The 17,332-nt window shown below is 36.6% G+C and overlaps 2 protein-coding genes across 3 annotated transcripts in view; one reads left to right on the top strand and one right to left on the bottom strand.

Moving 5' to 3' along the window:
* The window catches only part of GABRR3 (gamma-aminobutyric acid type A receptor subunit rho3), a 190,856-nt gene that overhangs the window by 115,866 nt on the left and 57,658 nt on the right, over positions 1 to 17,332 (bottom strand). The window lies entirely within an intron of this gene.
* On the top strand, positions 6,065 to 12,428 carry LOC309660048 (olfactory receptor 5AC1-like). 2 transcript variants are annotated; one of them, XM_082460576.1, is made up of 2 exons: positions 6,065 to 6,912; positions 8,753 to 12,428. In XM_082460576.1, exon 2 carries the CDS (start codon positions 10,101 to 10,103, stop codon positions 11,019 to 11,021), a length of 921 nt encoding a protein of 306 aa, XP_082316702.1. In that variant the 5' UTR covers positions 6,065 to 6,912; positions 8,753 to 10,100; the 3' UTR covers positions 11,022 to 12,428. The 2 variants fall into 2 exon arrangements, with proteins under 2 accessions (XP_082316702.1, XP_082316701.1); XM_082460575.1 differs by having other exon boundaries at positions 6,065 to 8,854; positions 10,081 to 12,428.

Below are 17,332 nucleotides of genomic sequence, written 5' to 3'. Positions count from 1 at the left end.
TGTTAAACCTTTCTTGTATTTTCTCCATTCTATTTCCAAGATTTTGGATCATCTTTACTATCATTACTCTGAATTCTTTTTCAGGTAGACTACCTATTTCTTCTTCATTTGTTTGGTGTGGTGGATTTTTACTTTGCTCCTTCATCTGCTGTGTATTTCTCTGTCTTCTCATTTTGCTTAATTTACTCTGTTTGGGGTCTCCTTTTCGCAGGCTGCAGGTTTGTAGTTCCCGTTGTTTTTGGTGTCTGCCCCCATTGGGTAATGTTGGTTCAGTGGCTTGTGTAGGCTTTCTGGTGGGGGGGACTAGTGCCTGTTTTCTTGTGGATAAGTCTGGATCTTGTCTTTCTGGTGGGCATGACCGCGTCCGGTGGTATGTTTTGGGGTATCTGTGAACTTATGATTTCAGGCAGCCTCTCTGCTAATGGGTGGGGTTGTGTTCCTGTCTTGCTAATTTTTTGGCATGGGGTGTATAGCACTGGAGCTTGCTGGTCATTGAGTGGAGCTGGTTCCTAGATTTGAGATGGAGATCTCTGGGAGAGCTTTTGCCGACTGGTATTATGCGGGGCCGGGAGGTCTCTGGTGGTCCAATGTCCTGAACTCGGCTCTCCCACCTCAGAGGCTCAGACCTGACACCTGGCCAGAGCACCAAGACCCTTACATGTAAATAGGTTAAATTCTCCAATCCAAAGTCACAGTGTGGCCGGCCTCCTGTGCTCTGCTCGGTCCTCCAGCTGGGCATTGTCCTCTGGGCCTGGTTGATATGGAGAGCCTGCTTTGGATCCAGGTCCACCTGTGTTCCCTAGCATCTAGAAGAAGCAACCATTACCCCCATCCTCCTCTATCCCCGTTGCAACACATCAGGATCCTCGAGATTCCATTCTCGAAAGGCACACATAAAATCTTACAGGCTCTGGGATGCAGGGCAAATGCAGTAATGAATGGAGCCTGGGTGAGACCTATCTGCTGGTTTTGGAGAATTTCCCAGAGAGGCAGGGGATGGTGGTAGCTCACCCTGGGGATACAGAGCATTCTTGGGAGTTCCTTCTACCATGTGGACAATGGTGCTGCTGGGCACCATTGTACAATCCTCCCACTAGTTCATTAGTACCAAGACCTGGACCCAACCAACCACCTATAGGCACCAGTGGTGGGATGTCTCAGGCCAACCAACTTACTGGGTGAAGACAAGGCCCACCCATTAGCTGACAGGCTTCCTGTGTCCATAACCCCTCTAGACACATCTCTAGACACAGCCCTGACCACAAGAGGGCCAAGACCCAGCTCCACCTATCAGGGGGCAGGCACCAGCCTGGTCCTCCAGGTAACCTGCACTAGCCTCTAGACCAGCCTCACCCACCAGGGGGCAAACACCCGATGAAAGAAAACCACAATCCTGCAACCTTTTGACCCAGCCCACCTGCAGCAGGCCAGACCATACTCTGGGACCAGCCGGTTCCTGTCCCTGTCCTATAGCAGGCCAACACAAGCTTCAAGACACCTTGGACCTTATACCCAACTGTGTCAGGAACTGTTCCTCCCTCCAACCCCAATTGATCTGACACCAGCTCTGGGATCTCTGGGCCCTGCAGCAAGACTCTGGTACCCAAGTCTGCCTGCCAGTAGTCCAGCATTAACCCCAGGACCTGGCTTCACCCAGCAATGGGGGACAATAGCCCTGAGTCTTCTGAACCCTGACTCTGCCCACCAGTGAGCTAGCATTAGCCCCGGGGCCCCCTGGGGTTCTACAGTCAGCTGCCTCATGATCAGGCCCCGCTAACCAGCAGCTATCAGAGTCCACACAAGGCAGGGCCTAGCAATCAACCAGGTTAGAGGCCAACCAAGGCTATCAGACCATTCACATAGTTAGCCTGTCACAACAGAAGGACCCATGCAGCCATCTTAGGGGGAAATCCTAGAGCAGATAGCTTGGATGATGAGAGAGGAGTCTACTACTGGGATGCATAATACATCTTCTACAGTAGGCGACTTCTCCAAAGTCAAGAAATGTAACTAACTACCCACACACATAAAAATACAAATAGCATTGTCTAAATACTTAGACAAAATGAGGTGGCAGAGGAACATGTTCCAGACACAGGAACAAGATAAAACCCCAGAAGAACTAAGTGAAGTGGAGATAGACAATCTACCTAAGAAAGAGTTCAGGGTAATGACTGTAAAGATGATGAAAGTACTTGGGAGAAGAATGGATACACAGAGTGAGAAGTTAGAAGTTTTTAACAAATAAATGGAAAATATAAAGAACAACCAAAGAGAGATGAAGAATACAATAACTAAAACGAAAAATACACTAGAAGGAATCAATAATAGAGAAAATGATACAGAGAAATGGATCAGTGAGCTGGAAGACAGAGTAGTGGAAATCAGTGACACTGAACAGGAAAAAAAAGAATGAAGAGAAACAAGGCAGTTTAAGAGAACTCTGGGACAACACCAAGCACAGAAATATTCATCTTATAGTGGTCCCAGAAGGTGAAGAGCAAGAAAACGGGGCTCAGAACATATTTGAAAACATAATAGCTGAAAACTTCTCTAACCCAGGAAAGGAAACAGTCACCCAAGTTCAGGAAGCACAGAGTCCCCAACAGTATGAACCCAAAGAGAAACACACCAAGACACATTGTAATTAAAATTACAAAAATTAAAGATAAATAGAGAATATTAAAAGCATCAATAAAAGCAGCAACAAATAACATAACATACAAAGGAACGTCCATAAGACTATCACCTGATTTTTTAGCAGAAACTCTGCAGGCCAGAAGGTCCTGCAATATATTTCAAGTGGTGAAAGGGAAAACCTAGAACCAAGAATACTCTACCCAGCAAGGCTCCCATGCAGATTTGATGGAGAGATCAAAAGTTTTACAGACAAGCAAAAGGTAAATGAATTCAGCACCACTAAACTAGCTTTACAACAAGTGTTAAAGAAACTTCTCTAGGTGAAAAAGAAAAGGCCACAACTAGAAACAAGAAAATTACCAAATGAAAAGCTCACCAGTAAAGGCAAACATACAGTAAAGGTAGGAAGTCATCCACATACAAAGGTAGTAGGGAGGTTAAAAGATAAAAATAGTAAAATTATCTATATTCACAATAAGCAGTTAAGGGATACACAAAACAATTAGATATAAAATATGATATCGAAAATAGTAATCATGAGGGGAGAAGAATACAAATGTAGGGTTTAAAAAACGCATTTGAAATTAAGAGATCAGCAACTTAAAATAATCATATATATATGATTATATTTAATATCATACATATATATAATCATATATATGTGTATATATATAGAGAGAGAAACTGCTATATAAAAACCTCATGGTAACCACAAATCAAAAATCTACAATAGCTATGCACACAAAAAAGAAAAAGGAATCCAAACGTGCTACTAAAGATAGTCATTAAATAATAATAGAAGGGAACAAGAGAAAAAGAAAGGGGGGAAAAAAGGCCTAAAAAAAAACCACCCCAAAACAAGGAACAAAATTGCAATAAGAACATACATATTGATAATTACCTTAAATGTAAATGGACTAAATGTTCCAACCAAAGACACAGAGTGGCTTAATGGATATAAAAACAAGACCCATATACATGCTGCCTACAAGAGAACTCACTTCTGATCTAGAGACACACAGAGACTGAAAGTAAGAGGATAGAAAAAGGTATCCTATGCAAACGGAAGTCAAAAGAAAGACAGAGTATCAATACTTATATCAGAAAAAATAGACTTTAAAATAAAGACTGTTACAAGAACAAAGAAGGACACTATATAATGATCAAGGGATCAATCCAAGAAGATATAACAATCATAAATATATATGCATCTAACAAAGGAGCACCTAAATATATAAAGCAAATATTAACATACATGAAAGGAGAAATAGAGAGTAACACAATAATAGTAGAGGACTTTAATATCCCACTTATATCAATGGACAGATCATCTAGACAAAAAAATCAATAAGGGCACACTGGCGTTAAATGACACATTAGACCTGATGGACTTAATTGATATATATATATATATATATATATATATATATATATATATGTAAAGAGAGAGAGAGGAGAGAGAGCATTCCATCCCAAAGCAGCAGAATATACGTTCTTTTCAAGAGCACATGGAACATTCTCCAAGATAGATCACATGCTAGGCCACAAAACAAGCCTTGGTAAATTTAAGAAAATTGAAATTAGACCAAGCCACTTTTCAGACCACAATGCTATGAGACTAGAAATCAATAACAAGAATAAAAACTGCAAAAACCAGAAACATGTGGAGGCTAAACAATATAATATTAAACAACCAATGTATCAATGAAGAAACCAAAGAAGATTAAAAAATACCTAGAGACAAACAAAAATGAAAACATAATGATCCAAAACCTATGGGACGCCGCAAAAGCAGTTCTAGAGGGAAGTTGAGAGTGATACAAGCTTATCTCAGAAAACAAGACAAATCTCAAATTAACAATATAACCATACACCTAAAGGAACTAGAGAAAGAAGAACAAACAAAACCCAAAGTTAAAAAAAGGAAAGAAATCATAAAGTTCAGAGCAGAAATGAAAGAAATAGAGACTAAAAAAATAATTTAAAAAAGATCAATGAAACTAAAACCTGGTTCTTTGAAAAGATAAACAAAATTGAAAAACCTTTAGCCAGACTCATCAAGAAAAAAAGGGACAGGGCACAAATCAATAAAATCAGATTTGAAAAAGAAGTTACAAACCTGAGAAAGGTTAAAAAAAAAAAAAAGAAGTTACAATGGACACCACAGAAATACGAAGGATCATAAGAGACTACTATGGATAACTATACGGCAATAAAATGGACAACCTAGAAGAAATGGACAAACTCTTAGAAAGGTTCAATCTCCCAAGACTGAACCAGGAAGAAACACAGAATATGAACAGACCAATTACCAGTAATGAAATTGTATCAGTAATTAAAAAACTCCCAGCAAATAAAGGGATAAGTTCATAATTCTTTGTCATTTTCAGACTTGAAAACTTCCATGGCCTGCGTACATTACTGAAGACAACACAGTGCCAATGGTTGACCCTTTCAGAGTTCTACCTGGGTTCATGAGCTCTGTCAGACTCACTCAAAGAATGTGTGTTCCTCCCGTCACAGGGGCAGCATGTCAGGCAGAAATCTAATGGGTATCCAGAGATATTTAGGTACCTTTCAAGGAGAACTCTTTTCATTCTTATGATAAGATTAGAAAAATAAAGGGATAGACTCTGAATTTTGTTTCTCAGCAATACCACATACAGAAGTCACAAATAAAATTATGATTTTTAACTTCAACTCCTAGATTGATTTTATTATCAAAGAAATGTCAGGATCATTCACCTAAAAAATCTATGAACTACACTGAACAAAAACTTTGTATAGAAGAGTATTGGATATGTTTTTGGATGAGGAAAGGGATGTATGGACTAAGGATTTTGATTTTTCTTTTAAGAGCCATTGGAAGTTATTTAAGGGTTAAGGTGGAGCTGTAGCCATGGGTGTGAGAACAGTGGTGATCTCAGCAGTTTGGCTTTTTATAAAAATGATGTTAGCCCAAATGTAGGGAATGGTATAGGATAAAATGTTAGAAAATACACATAGAATATTAAAAGGTTATGTCAGTATTCCAGGTAGGAGATCGTTTTCCTGAACTTGGAGAGAAGTGGATGGTTTCAAGAGACATTGAAGAGATACAAGCTGTGGATTTGATAATGATTTTTTTTTAAATTAATTAATTATTTATTTATTTATGGCTGTGTTGGGTCTTCGTTTCTGTGCGAGGGCTTTCTCTAGTTGCGGCAAGCGGGGGCCACTCTTTATCGCGGTGCGCGGGCCTCTCACTATCGCGGCCTCTCTTGTTGCGGAGCATAGGCTCCAGACGCGCAGGCTCAGTAATTGTGGCTCACGGGCCCAGTTGCTCCGCGGCATGTGGGATCTTCCCAGACCTGGGCTCAAACCCGTGTCCCCTGCATTGGCAGGCAGATTCTCACCCACTGCGCCACCAGGGAAGCCCTGATAATGATTTTGACATGGATTTGAGAGATTACTCTCAGGTTTGTTTCTTTAAAAATGGGTAGGTGATAATGCCATTATTTGAGAATGGGAGGACTGGATGAGGTCCATGTTTAGTGATTGGTTTGCAAAGACTCTAAATTTGGATTTGCACATGTTGAGGTTGATGGGTCTTTAAGATGTTTGAAGAAATTATCAGGTCATTGGAATTAGCAACATCAAGAGTGACAAGTTAGAGGAAATTAATATGTCCTAAAAACTACTCAGAGGCAGTTTTTCAAGTTGCCTGCACAGTAAACTCTAATGACACAAAGTGTGTTTCTAATTGTTACACTTGGGTATATCTGGGGTGATTTGCTCGCTGATTGGTTCATAATGCCCAGTAGAATGACTTTGCCTTCATCCTACAGGGAATCCGTTGATAACTTTCATTGAGGGAATTCCAAGATTCTTTTAACTTTTTCATGAATAGATTTGAAAGAGTACAAATAAAGATGTCCCTGCAACTGAGGCTTCCAAGGAAAAGCTTTGCACAACACTGCTTCATTCTACACCTTCCGCTTTTCTTCCTTTAAGGGTTGTAAGAAGAGATGCAGCCATACATGTGAAAACAGTGCTGGCCTAATCAGTTTGGCAATTGGTAAAGATTACTCTGGCCTTAATGTAGAGTATTGTAGACGAAAATATACATTTTTTTCATTACTTTCTATGGAAAATCATCATCTTTCCTTCAAGAAAACAACCATTTTCTCATTCTCCCCAAGACTTACAGAAACTGAGTGAGGACACCGGGATCTGTCTAATTTTAATTATTTGTAGTTTTTCAATTTGCCTATCTGATAATGAAATATCCAGGTAAGCATTAAAAATCCTGGCAATCCTATGGGATTTTCTCTTTCTCTTCAGGACAATTTCATATGCCTGTCATAAATACTAGATGTTTTACTGTTAAGGAAACAAGCATAATAAGATTTCTTTTTAACAGTAAACTTGGAATAATAGAAGACTAAAACAAATGGGAAAATGATAATGACTCAAAAGTTTCAGAGATTATTTCATAATCTATAGAAAATTTTCTTGTCAGATTATGGACAACTAAACTGTGCTGCTCAAACTTCTTTGAGTTATTCATGGATGAGATAAAATCATTAATTCCCAATGGATGAGGATATCAGTCTATCTAGCTAGCTAGCCAGCTAGCTAGCTATCATCTATATCTTAGGGTGAAAGATCCAAAATTCTTAATAGCTCTTGACCTAATTATGAAATCTGGAAATATCTATTATAGGTTGAGAGTTGGCAAGAAAGCTAAATAAGTTTAGCCAGGACAAAATGTCCACTTTGGAAACTAAATGATCTGTACTCACTGTCCATAAGGCCAGTTTTCAGCAGAGACGTATCAGTCAATCTTCTTGCTACTGGTATTGTGTTTCCAGGTTTCCTTGCAGGTATATACTTTAAAAGATATATTCTTTTGTATTTAATTTTATTTTTTAAAAATAAAAGATATATTCTTAAAGCTAATTTTTTTCTTGTTCTAATCTCAGTGAAGATGGAAAATAAAAACTAAGACTAAAACTAATACAATTTTGGAAAATAGGTAAATTTTTGTATGTATTTTAATCAACAAAAAGTGCATGTATAAAATTGTGTTATTCATTTTATTTTGAGAAATAGCTGAATTTACACACTAAATTATAGGTGGATTTTCCCCTTCTAGGTAATCTAAGAATCTCTATGTTCACCTCCAAATATCTTAGGATCTCTTCTTTTGGATTTACTTTTAGGCAAAATTTACATGTCACAGAAGAAATTCAAATTATTAAAAGATTACATCAAATATTTCATTTGCATCATTGACAAAAATTATAAAGCATTTATCAATATATCCAAAAAGAAATGTACTTAGTTATAAAGACAAACGAAACACTTACTGTACTTGTATACCTAATTTTATTCATTTACAAAATAGCTTTTGAGTATTCCAAAAAAAGAGAAAGAAATCACTCTTAATGGTTGAAGTCAGATATCACTGAAAATATTCAAAAGCATATCCACATAATCCAAAAAATTACTAAACTGAAGATATGCTTTTACAAAAAATGTTACTTGTAATGAATTCCTATTTTTTAATTAAAATTTTTATTGCTACCTACTAAATACAATAATAACATTTTTATTGTTTCTCTTTTTCTCATCTTCACTATTAACAGGCTTATGACTATCAGTAAAAATATCTTTGTACATATATTAATATATATAATTGTATAAATAGGATGATAACATATATTGTGTTTTTATCACAAACACTTTTTGGGGGGGAATGTTTATCTCTCTCCTCCTCTCCTTTATTTTCTCACCTACACGAAGATCATAAATATTAACAACCTGGAGTCTATCGATTCACACAGTCTTTATGTTCAGATGGTTATATACAAATATATATGTGTGCATGTGTTCGAAGATATACAGAGAGTGAGAATTTTAAGACTTTGTCTGTTTAATGTGATCATCTCATACATAGTTCTCTGTATCTTACTCTTCTTACTTCCTTATTAATTGTGAAATTTTCCTTCAGTCAACTGGTGGGTCAATAACTCATTTTGAAATGACTGCCATAATATTGATTAATATAATTACACCAGGATTTGTTCAACCATTGCTTCATCCTGATTGGTTTTCATATTATTTCCAGTCTTTTGCCACCATGAACAATGCTGCAGTAGACTTTTCTTCCTATGAAATGATATGCTATTGCTATAGAATGGGTTGCAGACATGGATTGCTGGGTTGACGAGTATGTATATTTTATTTTTAAAAGACTGCCAAATTGTTTTTAAAAAGCTTAATTTATATTCTCTCCAGTAAATGTGAGAGTGGCCATTTCCAAATTTCATTAAGCAATAAATTTTGCTAATCTGAGGAGTGAAAAGTGATGTCTTACTGCTATTTTATTTGCACATCTTGAGTATTAAGGAAGGAGAGCAACTTTTCCTACATTTTTTGAATATATGTTGACATATTTTTCTGTGACTCGCCCACCCAATTCCATTTTCATTTTTCTATTGAATTATTTGACTTTTCTTATCAATTTGTAATTTTTTTGTATGTGATAGGTACTGATATTTTATCTTAACTTATTATACATATTTCTACCAAAATTTTATTAATCTTTTACCTTATTATAGATTTGATATATACTTGATTTTCATGAAGTAGTAGATTAAATATACCTATATATTTCTTTATAATTTATGGGTTTCTTACATTAGTCAAAAATTTTTGTAATATATTTAAATTATATTTATTTTATGACTTTTCTTAGAGTGTTTAATTGTTTATTTTTGTTTTGTTATTTTTTAACTTTTAAGTCCTTTATCTGGCAGCAGATTTAAAACAGGCATAAGAAAGGGAGTCATTCTTACTTTTTTCCTGATAGATAGGCAAATATAGTCATACTATTGATTGAATAAATCATAATTTTTCTCAATTGAAAAATCACCCATGTAATATATTAAATTCCAATATATACTTGAATCTGCTTTGGAGTCTTTGTTTTGTTTTACTATTATACTTTCCTACTTCCATGCCATATCATATTCTATATCTGTTCTTAATTTGAAGGGAGATGCTGTATTATTTAGAATGTGTGCTATTAGTTTTGATAACTATTCTTTAGCATATTTAAATAGCTAGATTCTATACATATTTTTAAAGATTTTTATATTAGAAGATGATTATTAAATTACAACCAATCTTTCCAAATTACAAAATAAGCTCACTTCTTTTATACAAGTCATGAAATCATTACTATATGTATATATATATATTTTTTTCCCCCTAGTTTATGGGACCAGTTTCCCAAATACTTATTGTTTGTAAAGAATATTTACTCAAGGATAAAAGGTAAATGTCCTGATTAAAGGGGATACATAAACAAGGAAGATGTATTTTTTTCAAATAAAATGTGATTATTTTCATGGTCTTTCATTACTGTGTTCTTCACCTACCCTTTTACTGCAGTGATAGACTGAGTGAATATAATGGTGGCAAACAAGACACTGGTGACTGAGTTTGTTCTCACTGGACTCACAGATCTTCCAAGGCTGCAGGTTCCCCTGTTCCTGGTGTTCTTGGTGATCTATCTCACCACGATGGTGGGCAACCTTGGACTGATTTTTCTCATCTGGAAGGACCCCCATCTTCACACACCCATGTACTTATTTCTGGGCAGTTTAGCCTTTGCAGATGCTTGTTCTTCATCCTCTGTGACTCCCAAAATGCTAATGAATTTCTTATCTATGAATCATATGATATCCCTGTTTGAGTGCATCTCCCAATTTTATATTTTTGCTTCCAGTGCAAACACAGAATGTTTCCTCCTGGTGGTGATGGCCTATGACCGCTATGTGGCCATATGCAACCCCTTGCTTTATCCAGTGGTGATGTCCAATATCTTCTGCACTCAATTATTAGGTGTCTCTTATATTATCGGGTTTCTTCATCCCCTGATGCATGTGGGTTTGTTACTTAGATTAACTTTCTGCAAGTCCAATGTAATACATTATTTCTACTGTGAAATTTTACAACTATTTAAGATTTCCTGTACTGATCCTAGAGTTAATATGCTCCTGGTTTTTATATTTTCAGTCTTTATACAGTCTTTCACTTTTATGAGTATCATTATCTCTTACTGCTATGTCTTCTTTGCCATCTGGAAAATGAAGTCTGAAAAGGGCAGGAGCAAAGCCTTCTCCACATGCAGTGCCCACCTGCTCTCTGTTTTCTTGTTCTATGGCACTCTCTTCTTCATGTATGTGCATCCTGGGTCTGGACCAGCTGAAAATCAGGATAAACTATATTCTTTATTTTATACAATCATAATTCCTCTGCTAAATCCTTTTATTTATAGTCTGAGGAACAAAGAGGTTATAGGTGCCTTGAGGAGAATAATGAATAAATAAACAGTTCTTAAGGCAAAATTCAAACTTGTTCTTTTCAAACTTTGCAAAATACAAGGGGTCTGTAGTTATGCAAATTAGCCTTGGCTTTATAATTTTAAGAGAAGGCGTGTCTAGGGTAGTTTCTGAGTGCTGTCTGATGAAAGTCAGCTTCAATGGATATTTGTTTCAATGGCAGGAGGTCTTCATACCACAGAAAACTGAATTTTTAATGAAAAATAGAACATCCTTGTTAAAACAAAGGATTTAGAATTTTCAATGTTTGACTCTGTAAATTCCTTCTAAATTGATATAGTAGTTTGTAATTTTGCTGTGGCAGACATTTGCATGTTTCTTTCTTTGAGTTTGGTGTGACTGAGTGAAGATAATTGTCTAGAGCTTGCATATCAAAATTCTTGCTGCTTCTCAACTGTTCAGAGACTCAGATGAAGTGACTTCTTGGAGGAGATTGTCCCTGAATAGGAAAATTTCTTTGTAATAAAGAAAATGTTTAAAAAGCACAGAATATAAGAGACTGGTGGATTTTACTGGAGAATAATGGAAGCTGGGATAAAATAAAAAGTGAACTACTGAACATGGCTCAAATATATGCAAGTACATAGTACATTTTATCAGGAAAATTATAATAGTGGTATTCAAGACTTTGCAGATATTAAAAGATTTCAGAATATATTTCCTCAGATATTAGCAGTCTACTGTATTAATCTTTACATGTTTAATAAGGCAGAAACATACATTTACATAATTTTCACACTTCTTATAATCTCTTGCATGTTTACCATTTAAGTAAAAATAATTTAATTCTGCAATTACACGATGCAACACTTCTTAATTTGGGTAAGTGCCAGTATGGAATGGTTCTCATTTCTGAAGTGATTGTAAAAACTTACAATGTAATATTTATTGTTCTTTCATTGACTGCTCTGTACGGAATGTGTAGTGACTTTCTCTGTTGGCCATCTCCTAAATTTAAAGGAATTCTACGGTAGAAAATGTAAAATTTGTTTGAATTTATATCATCATTGGCTACCTATTGCTGTTGCAAAATCCTTAGGTGACGACCTGATATTGCTGATCAGTGAGGAAGAATTAAGAGGAAGAATTACATATACAGAAAACCTGATGTATAGACACAACAGGTATGCAAGGTAGGAGGATGCAAGGCTGAGAACTGAAGCCAGAAATGCAGCTCCACTGCCCTGTCTTAGACTATCTTCAGGGCACAGAGAGTACGTGAACTTAAAATGATTATATAAATGTAATCGGCCATCTAAACAGGCAATGACAAGAGGAATGAACACATTGAAGCCAAATGAATTAAAAAATTCTACAAATCAAATCAGTTCTGGGAGAAAATGGTCCTTGTTGTATAAGCGGAAGAACTTAATAGGGACATCTTTGGTGCTGATAGAGATCAAAGTATCTAATCCATCCATGCTTCTACAAGGTGTCCTGTCCTCTCTTCAACCAGATAGGAAGAAAGGGTTTAGATTTGTGAAAAAGGACACTGTTATTTCAAAGCACAAGTGCTGTAAAGCCATATAATGTTCAAACTCATCAGAAGAATCTCATATAGAGAAGAATTTATTTTTTGAGAGTATTTTTGGGGAGAACTGACCACTGGAGGGAGTCTATTGTGTATTTACACCCTCTAAACTGGTGATTCTAGAATTGGCAAATTAGGCTCACTCATTCTAAAATATAGCTCATCAAGCCATTTTCTAGAAACAAAGGAAATCTTGGATTCCTAAGCTAAATAATCTGCAATGGATAGCACTGATACTATAACAACCACAAGAAGACTATGCTCCTGGCAAACAGTCCCAGATTTCAGGGTAAAGAGAAGATCTATAAACTTCTAGATAGAGAGACTGGGTTACTAACAACGTAAAGATAAGTACAGTAATATTTGACTTCCCATTTGTTGCACTGAAAGTACAGAGACAATGGAACAACATTTATAAACTACTGAGAGAAAAATGGTTTCCATGAATAATGTTATAACAAAGTGTGTACAGAGGAATTTTGAATGGCCATGCAAACTGTGTGCACTGCTTAACTCAGGGGCACTATTCACAACACAATATTGTATTGCTGGCTGCCCTGTGTATTAGACACCATAAGCAATGACCCAATGGATGATGATGATGTGACTGGGAAGAGTATTTGCTTAGATTTTTAAAGACTACAAAACAAATTAAATAACATTCCATCACTATTTTAGGGGAATTTTGGCAACTATCTGAGGAAACTTTATTCCAATTAAAAGGCCCTAATGTTAAGTGTTACATAGTATAAATTGTATGCCATGACTCACTGTGAAACATTGTTTTCCACTTTTCTAATCCTGTAAGAGCAATTTTCATCATTTCTTTTGTTACATGTGGACAAACCTAAATTTAAGGTTTTTGAGAATGGGTTGCTTGAGAGATAGTCTGACTCACTATAATAGCTAGTGTTGAATGACTCATTCAGTGTGAGTCACAGATCACACTGTCCATTGATTCCTATATATTCCCTGTCACAGATACTGTTGGTGCTTGCCCATGTCTTTTCTAACTATACATCTTCATCTGAGGGCTTTCTCTGATGGCCAGAGGCATTTAAGGCAGATTGGAGGAACTGGGAAATGACTACTGTTCATAGACTCTCCCCCAGACCATTTATCAACCAATGACTGGCAGGAGTTGGTGAATAAATACCTCAGATCCTTTGCCCTTTGGCTAATATAAATGTGATGTTCATGCTCTATACTGGCTCATGGTGTTTCCAAAAATGATTAAGCTTGATTGCCCACAGTTATAACTTGTTTGGTAAATTACCCTTTATCGGCTGCATTCCCTTTCCTGTCTCACTTCAACACTTTCTCACTCATCAACTATTCACAAATAAAATACTGCACTCAAACAATGTCTCAGTCTGTGGCAGAACACAAACTAAGATACCTACCCCTTTTCCCCTAAGGTAGAATTGAATGTTTTATATAGACACCAGGCATACATGTACTATACTATTTCATATGAAGCGATTATTACTTTACAGAAATCTCAATGGTTGGGGGTCCTCTCACTACTTTGGATATGCCCCATCTATCCAGATGTTATTCAGATCTAAGCAGAATCTTAAAGTGGTTCTTCCTTTTACCTCATACCTGTAAGAGTCTGACCCCCACCACATACATATACAATACATTCTACCAAAGTTTATAGTCAATGTCCATTTTAACTTGGTATCTGAAATACACACTTCAGCTAATAAAAAGAATTTTAAGTTTTTATAATTCCGGATATTTCATTTGTCCTTTAAGTACGATTTACTTCCATTTTTATTGTCCTACACATGAAGACCAGACTTCAGATAAAACTTGTGAGACAAACAAACAACAACAACAAAAAAACCAAGAAAGAAACAACTCAATGTCAAAAGGCAAAACAATCAAAAGAACCAGTGTCAGATATGACTCAGAAGTTGGGATTATCAGTCAGGAAATTTAAAATGATCATGATTAATATGTTAAAGTTTCCATGCATGATCAGATTTAGAGAGAATTTAGAGCTAGACAGATAGAAAGTGTTTTTTAAAAGTCAAGTGAAAATGGTAGAAATAATTTTTTAAAAACATGAGAACAAACATAAAGGATGCCTTTGGTGAGCTCATCAGTAAATTAGACACAGTAGAGGAAACAACAGTGATGTTGAATATAGATCAATAGATATCAAAATTAAACACAAAGAAAGAAAAGAGTAAAAAAAAAAAAAACCCAGAATATTCAAGTACTGTGAAGGACTATCAAGTTATCTAACTTATGTGTAACTGGAAACTTAGAGGAAAAGAATGAGAGTTGGGCAGAAGGAATATTTGGAAAACATAATGGTCAAGAATTTTTCAAAGATAATGAAAGTCATCAAACCAAAGAATCAAGAAACAGAGAACCTGAGGCAGAATAAACAAAACAGACAGAAACCAAATCATAAGAAAATAAAAACACAAAAACACCTGGACACGTTATATTGAAGTGGTTAAAAACCAAAGATAGAGAAAAGTTTGAAGGTAGTGAGAGGGGAGGAAAAAGTACACAGCCAGAAGATAACTGAGTAGTTGACTGACATATTTCAAACTGTGGGGGAAAGAGACCTGCCAACTCAGAATTTTACCTAACAAAAAATAACTTCCCAAAATGAATGTGGTCCAGGTCCCCAGCTTGGGGGACTTTCTTCCCCATTGCAGGATACCTACTTGCTTTTGAATTTTGCCTTTTTACTTCCACAGATGTAGGGGTAGGTGTAGGTGATGGGTCAGGAGGGTTGGAGTTGGGCTGGGTTGACCTTCTCACCTGGCTTGGCTTCCAACACCCCTCTTCTGTGCCTCCTCCAATATGGTCCAGGAATTGGGCAGGGGTTGGAGAGTAGCTGAAGTTTTGGGGGGTACTCAGCGCTATGTGAGTTCTGCAGAGGGATGGCGTAGTGGCTCCTTTAGGTTGGAATGGGGCTGGATCCTCAAGGCTGCTGGAAACTTCTCAGCCTGAAGTCTAGCCTGGGGCCAGGATTGAGAGCAACTCTGAAGGGGCCTCCCCCAAGCCTTGTGCTGTCTTCCTGGTGGCATGAAGCAGGACAAGGTGAAGTTGCAGCAAAACCTGGAAGGGTCTCAGGACATCAGAACTTTACAGGAGCTCCAAAGCAGAAGAGGATCACCCTGTGGGAAGGTATTTAGCCAAAAGAGCAACTGCTGTTTTGAGACTCTGCAGCTCAGTGTCAGTAATGTGTGTAAGCTGTGCCCCCTGCTGCAGAAATAGGTGGAGGAAGCTGACAACAAGGAGAATCTTCAGGGGAAAGGCACAGAGGAGTCCCTCCTGCAGCAGGCTCGAAAGGGAGAGCAGATAAGCATTGAGAATTAAGTAGCTTGGCATCAACAAGCACAGAGTCTGAGTGTGGCTCTCTACCTGGTACCAGAAGGGCAGTCAATCAAGCAGGAACTATTCCCAATGAGAGTATTTTGAGGCTGCTGAGTTTCCTTTCATGGGGGCACCAGTGTGCTTTTCTCTGGCACCAGGGCCCATTTCAGTAGCCTAGACTATGGGGGCTCTCACTTCACTATTCTGTACTCCTTGGTCCCTTTGACCTTTGAGGGTGAAGTGTTCCCTTTTGTCCAGCTCACCACTCTGGGCTTTCTCATGCATTCAAACTGAGGTGCCTGCTTTTCTCTGAGGGGTGGGGGCAGGAGTGGGGGATGAGGAAAGCGGGAGAAACTGGGGAAACAGGACCCTGGGATTTGTGCCAGGGCTTTTGGAGTTAGGTTTTTCATTCAATAAATAGGAAACATTCAATTAATTGGGAATATGAAGAACGGGGGCAGGGAGTTTTGAGGGAAATAGTCGGAAGGAAGGTAAAATTCATTGATGTTCTTGATTTTAAACACAATGTCAGTCATCACTTTGTTTTTAAATAAAGAAGCCTGGGACACAGTGGGAAAAAAAGTGTAAAATAAAAACTTTTAAGACAAGAACCAAAAATAAAAAACATTACCCAAAGTCCTAGAGGAAAAAAAAAATTATGAAAGGAAGTTCTTCAGGAAGAAGGAATATGATATCAAAGAGGAACTTGGTGCTACACAAACAAACATCTCTGAAAATAGTTAAAAATTAAGGTTCATATAAAAAGGATCTTTCTTTCTTCTTATGAATTAATCTAAGAGGAAACTGAATGCCAAAAGAGTAGCAATATATCATACCTTTACAGATAAAAGTAAAATATATGATAATATAGCAGAAAAGATTGGAGGGAGAAATTACAATTTGTCAGATTATTGCCCTATAAATGTAGTGGTATGATATTATTTGAAGGTAGATGTAATTAATAAAAATAATATATTGCATACCCTAAGAGAATCACCAAAAGAGAGACAATATATAAATAATAAGCCAAATGTAGATATAAAATGGAATCATAAAAAAGTTTCTATACTCCAAAAGCAGGCAGGAAAAGAGGAAAGAAGAACAAAGAACAATGGAATGGATAGAAAAATATCCAGCAAAATGATAGATTTTAATCCAATCACATCAATAATTCATTGAATATAAATGGTATAATATACCAAATAAAAGACAGATTGTCAGATTGGATTCAAAAGCAAGATCTAACCACATACTATAACTATACACTGTTGAGAAGAAACACACATCAAATACAAAGACACAGATAAATTAAAAATAAAAGTATGAAAAACAGACATACTATGCCAACACTAATCAGAAGAAATCTGGAGTGGCTAGGAAACAAAATAGTAATATTACCAGAGATAAAGAGGGACATTGCAAA

Source organism: Balaenoptera physalus (assembly GCF_965194825.1).
Source record: "Balaenoptera physalus genome assembly, chromosome: 4".
Classification (NCBI taxonomy): domain Eukaryota; kingdom Metazoa; phylum Chordata; class Mammalia; order Artiodactyla; family Balaenopteridae; genus Balaenoptera; species Balaenoptera physalus.
The sequence above is the reverse complement of the archived record's forward strand: the minus strand, read 5'-3'. Positions and strand labels throughout refer to the sequence as shown.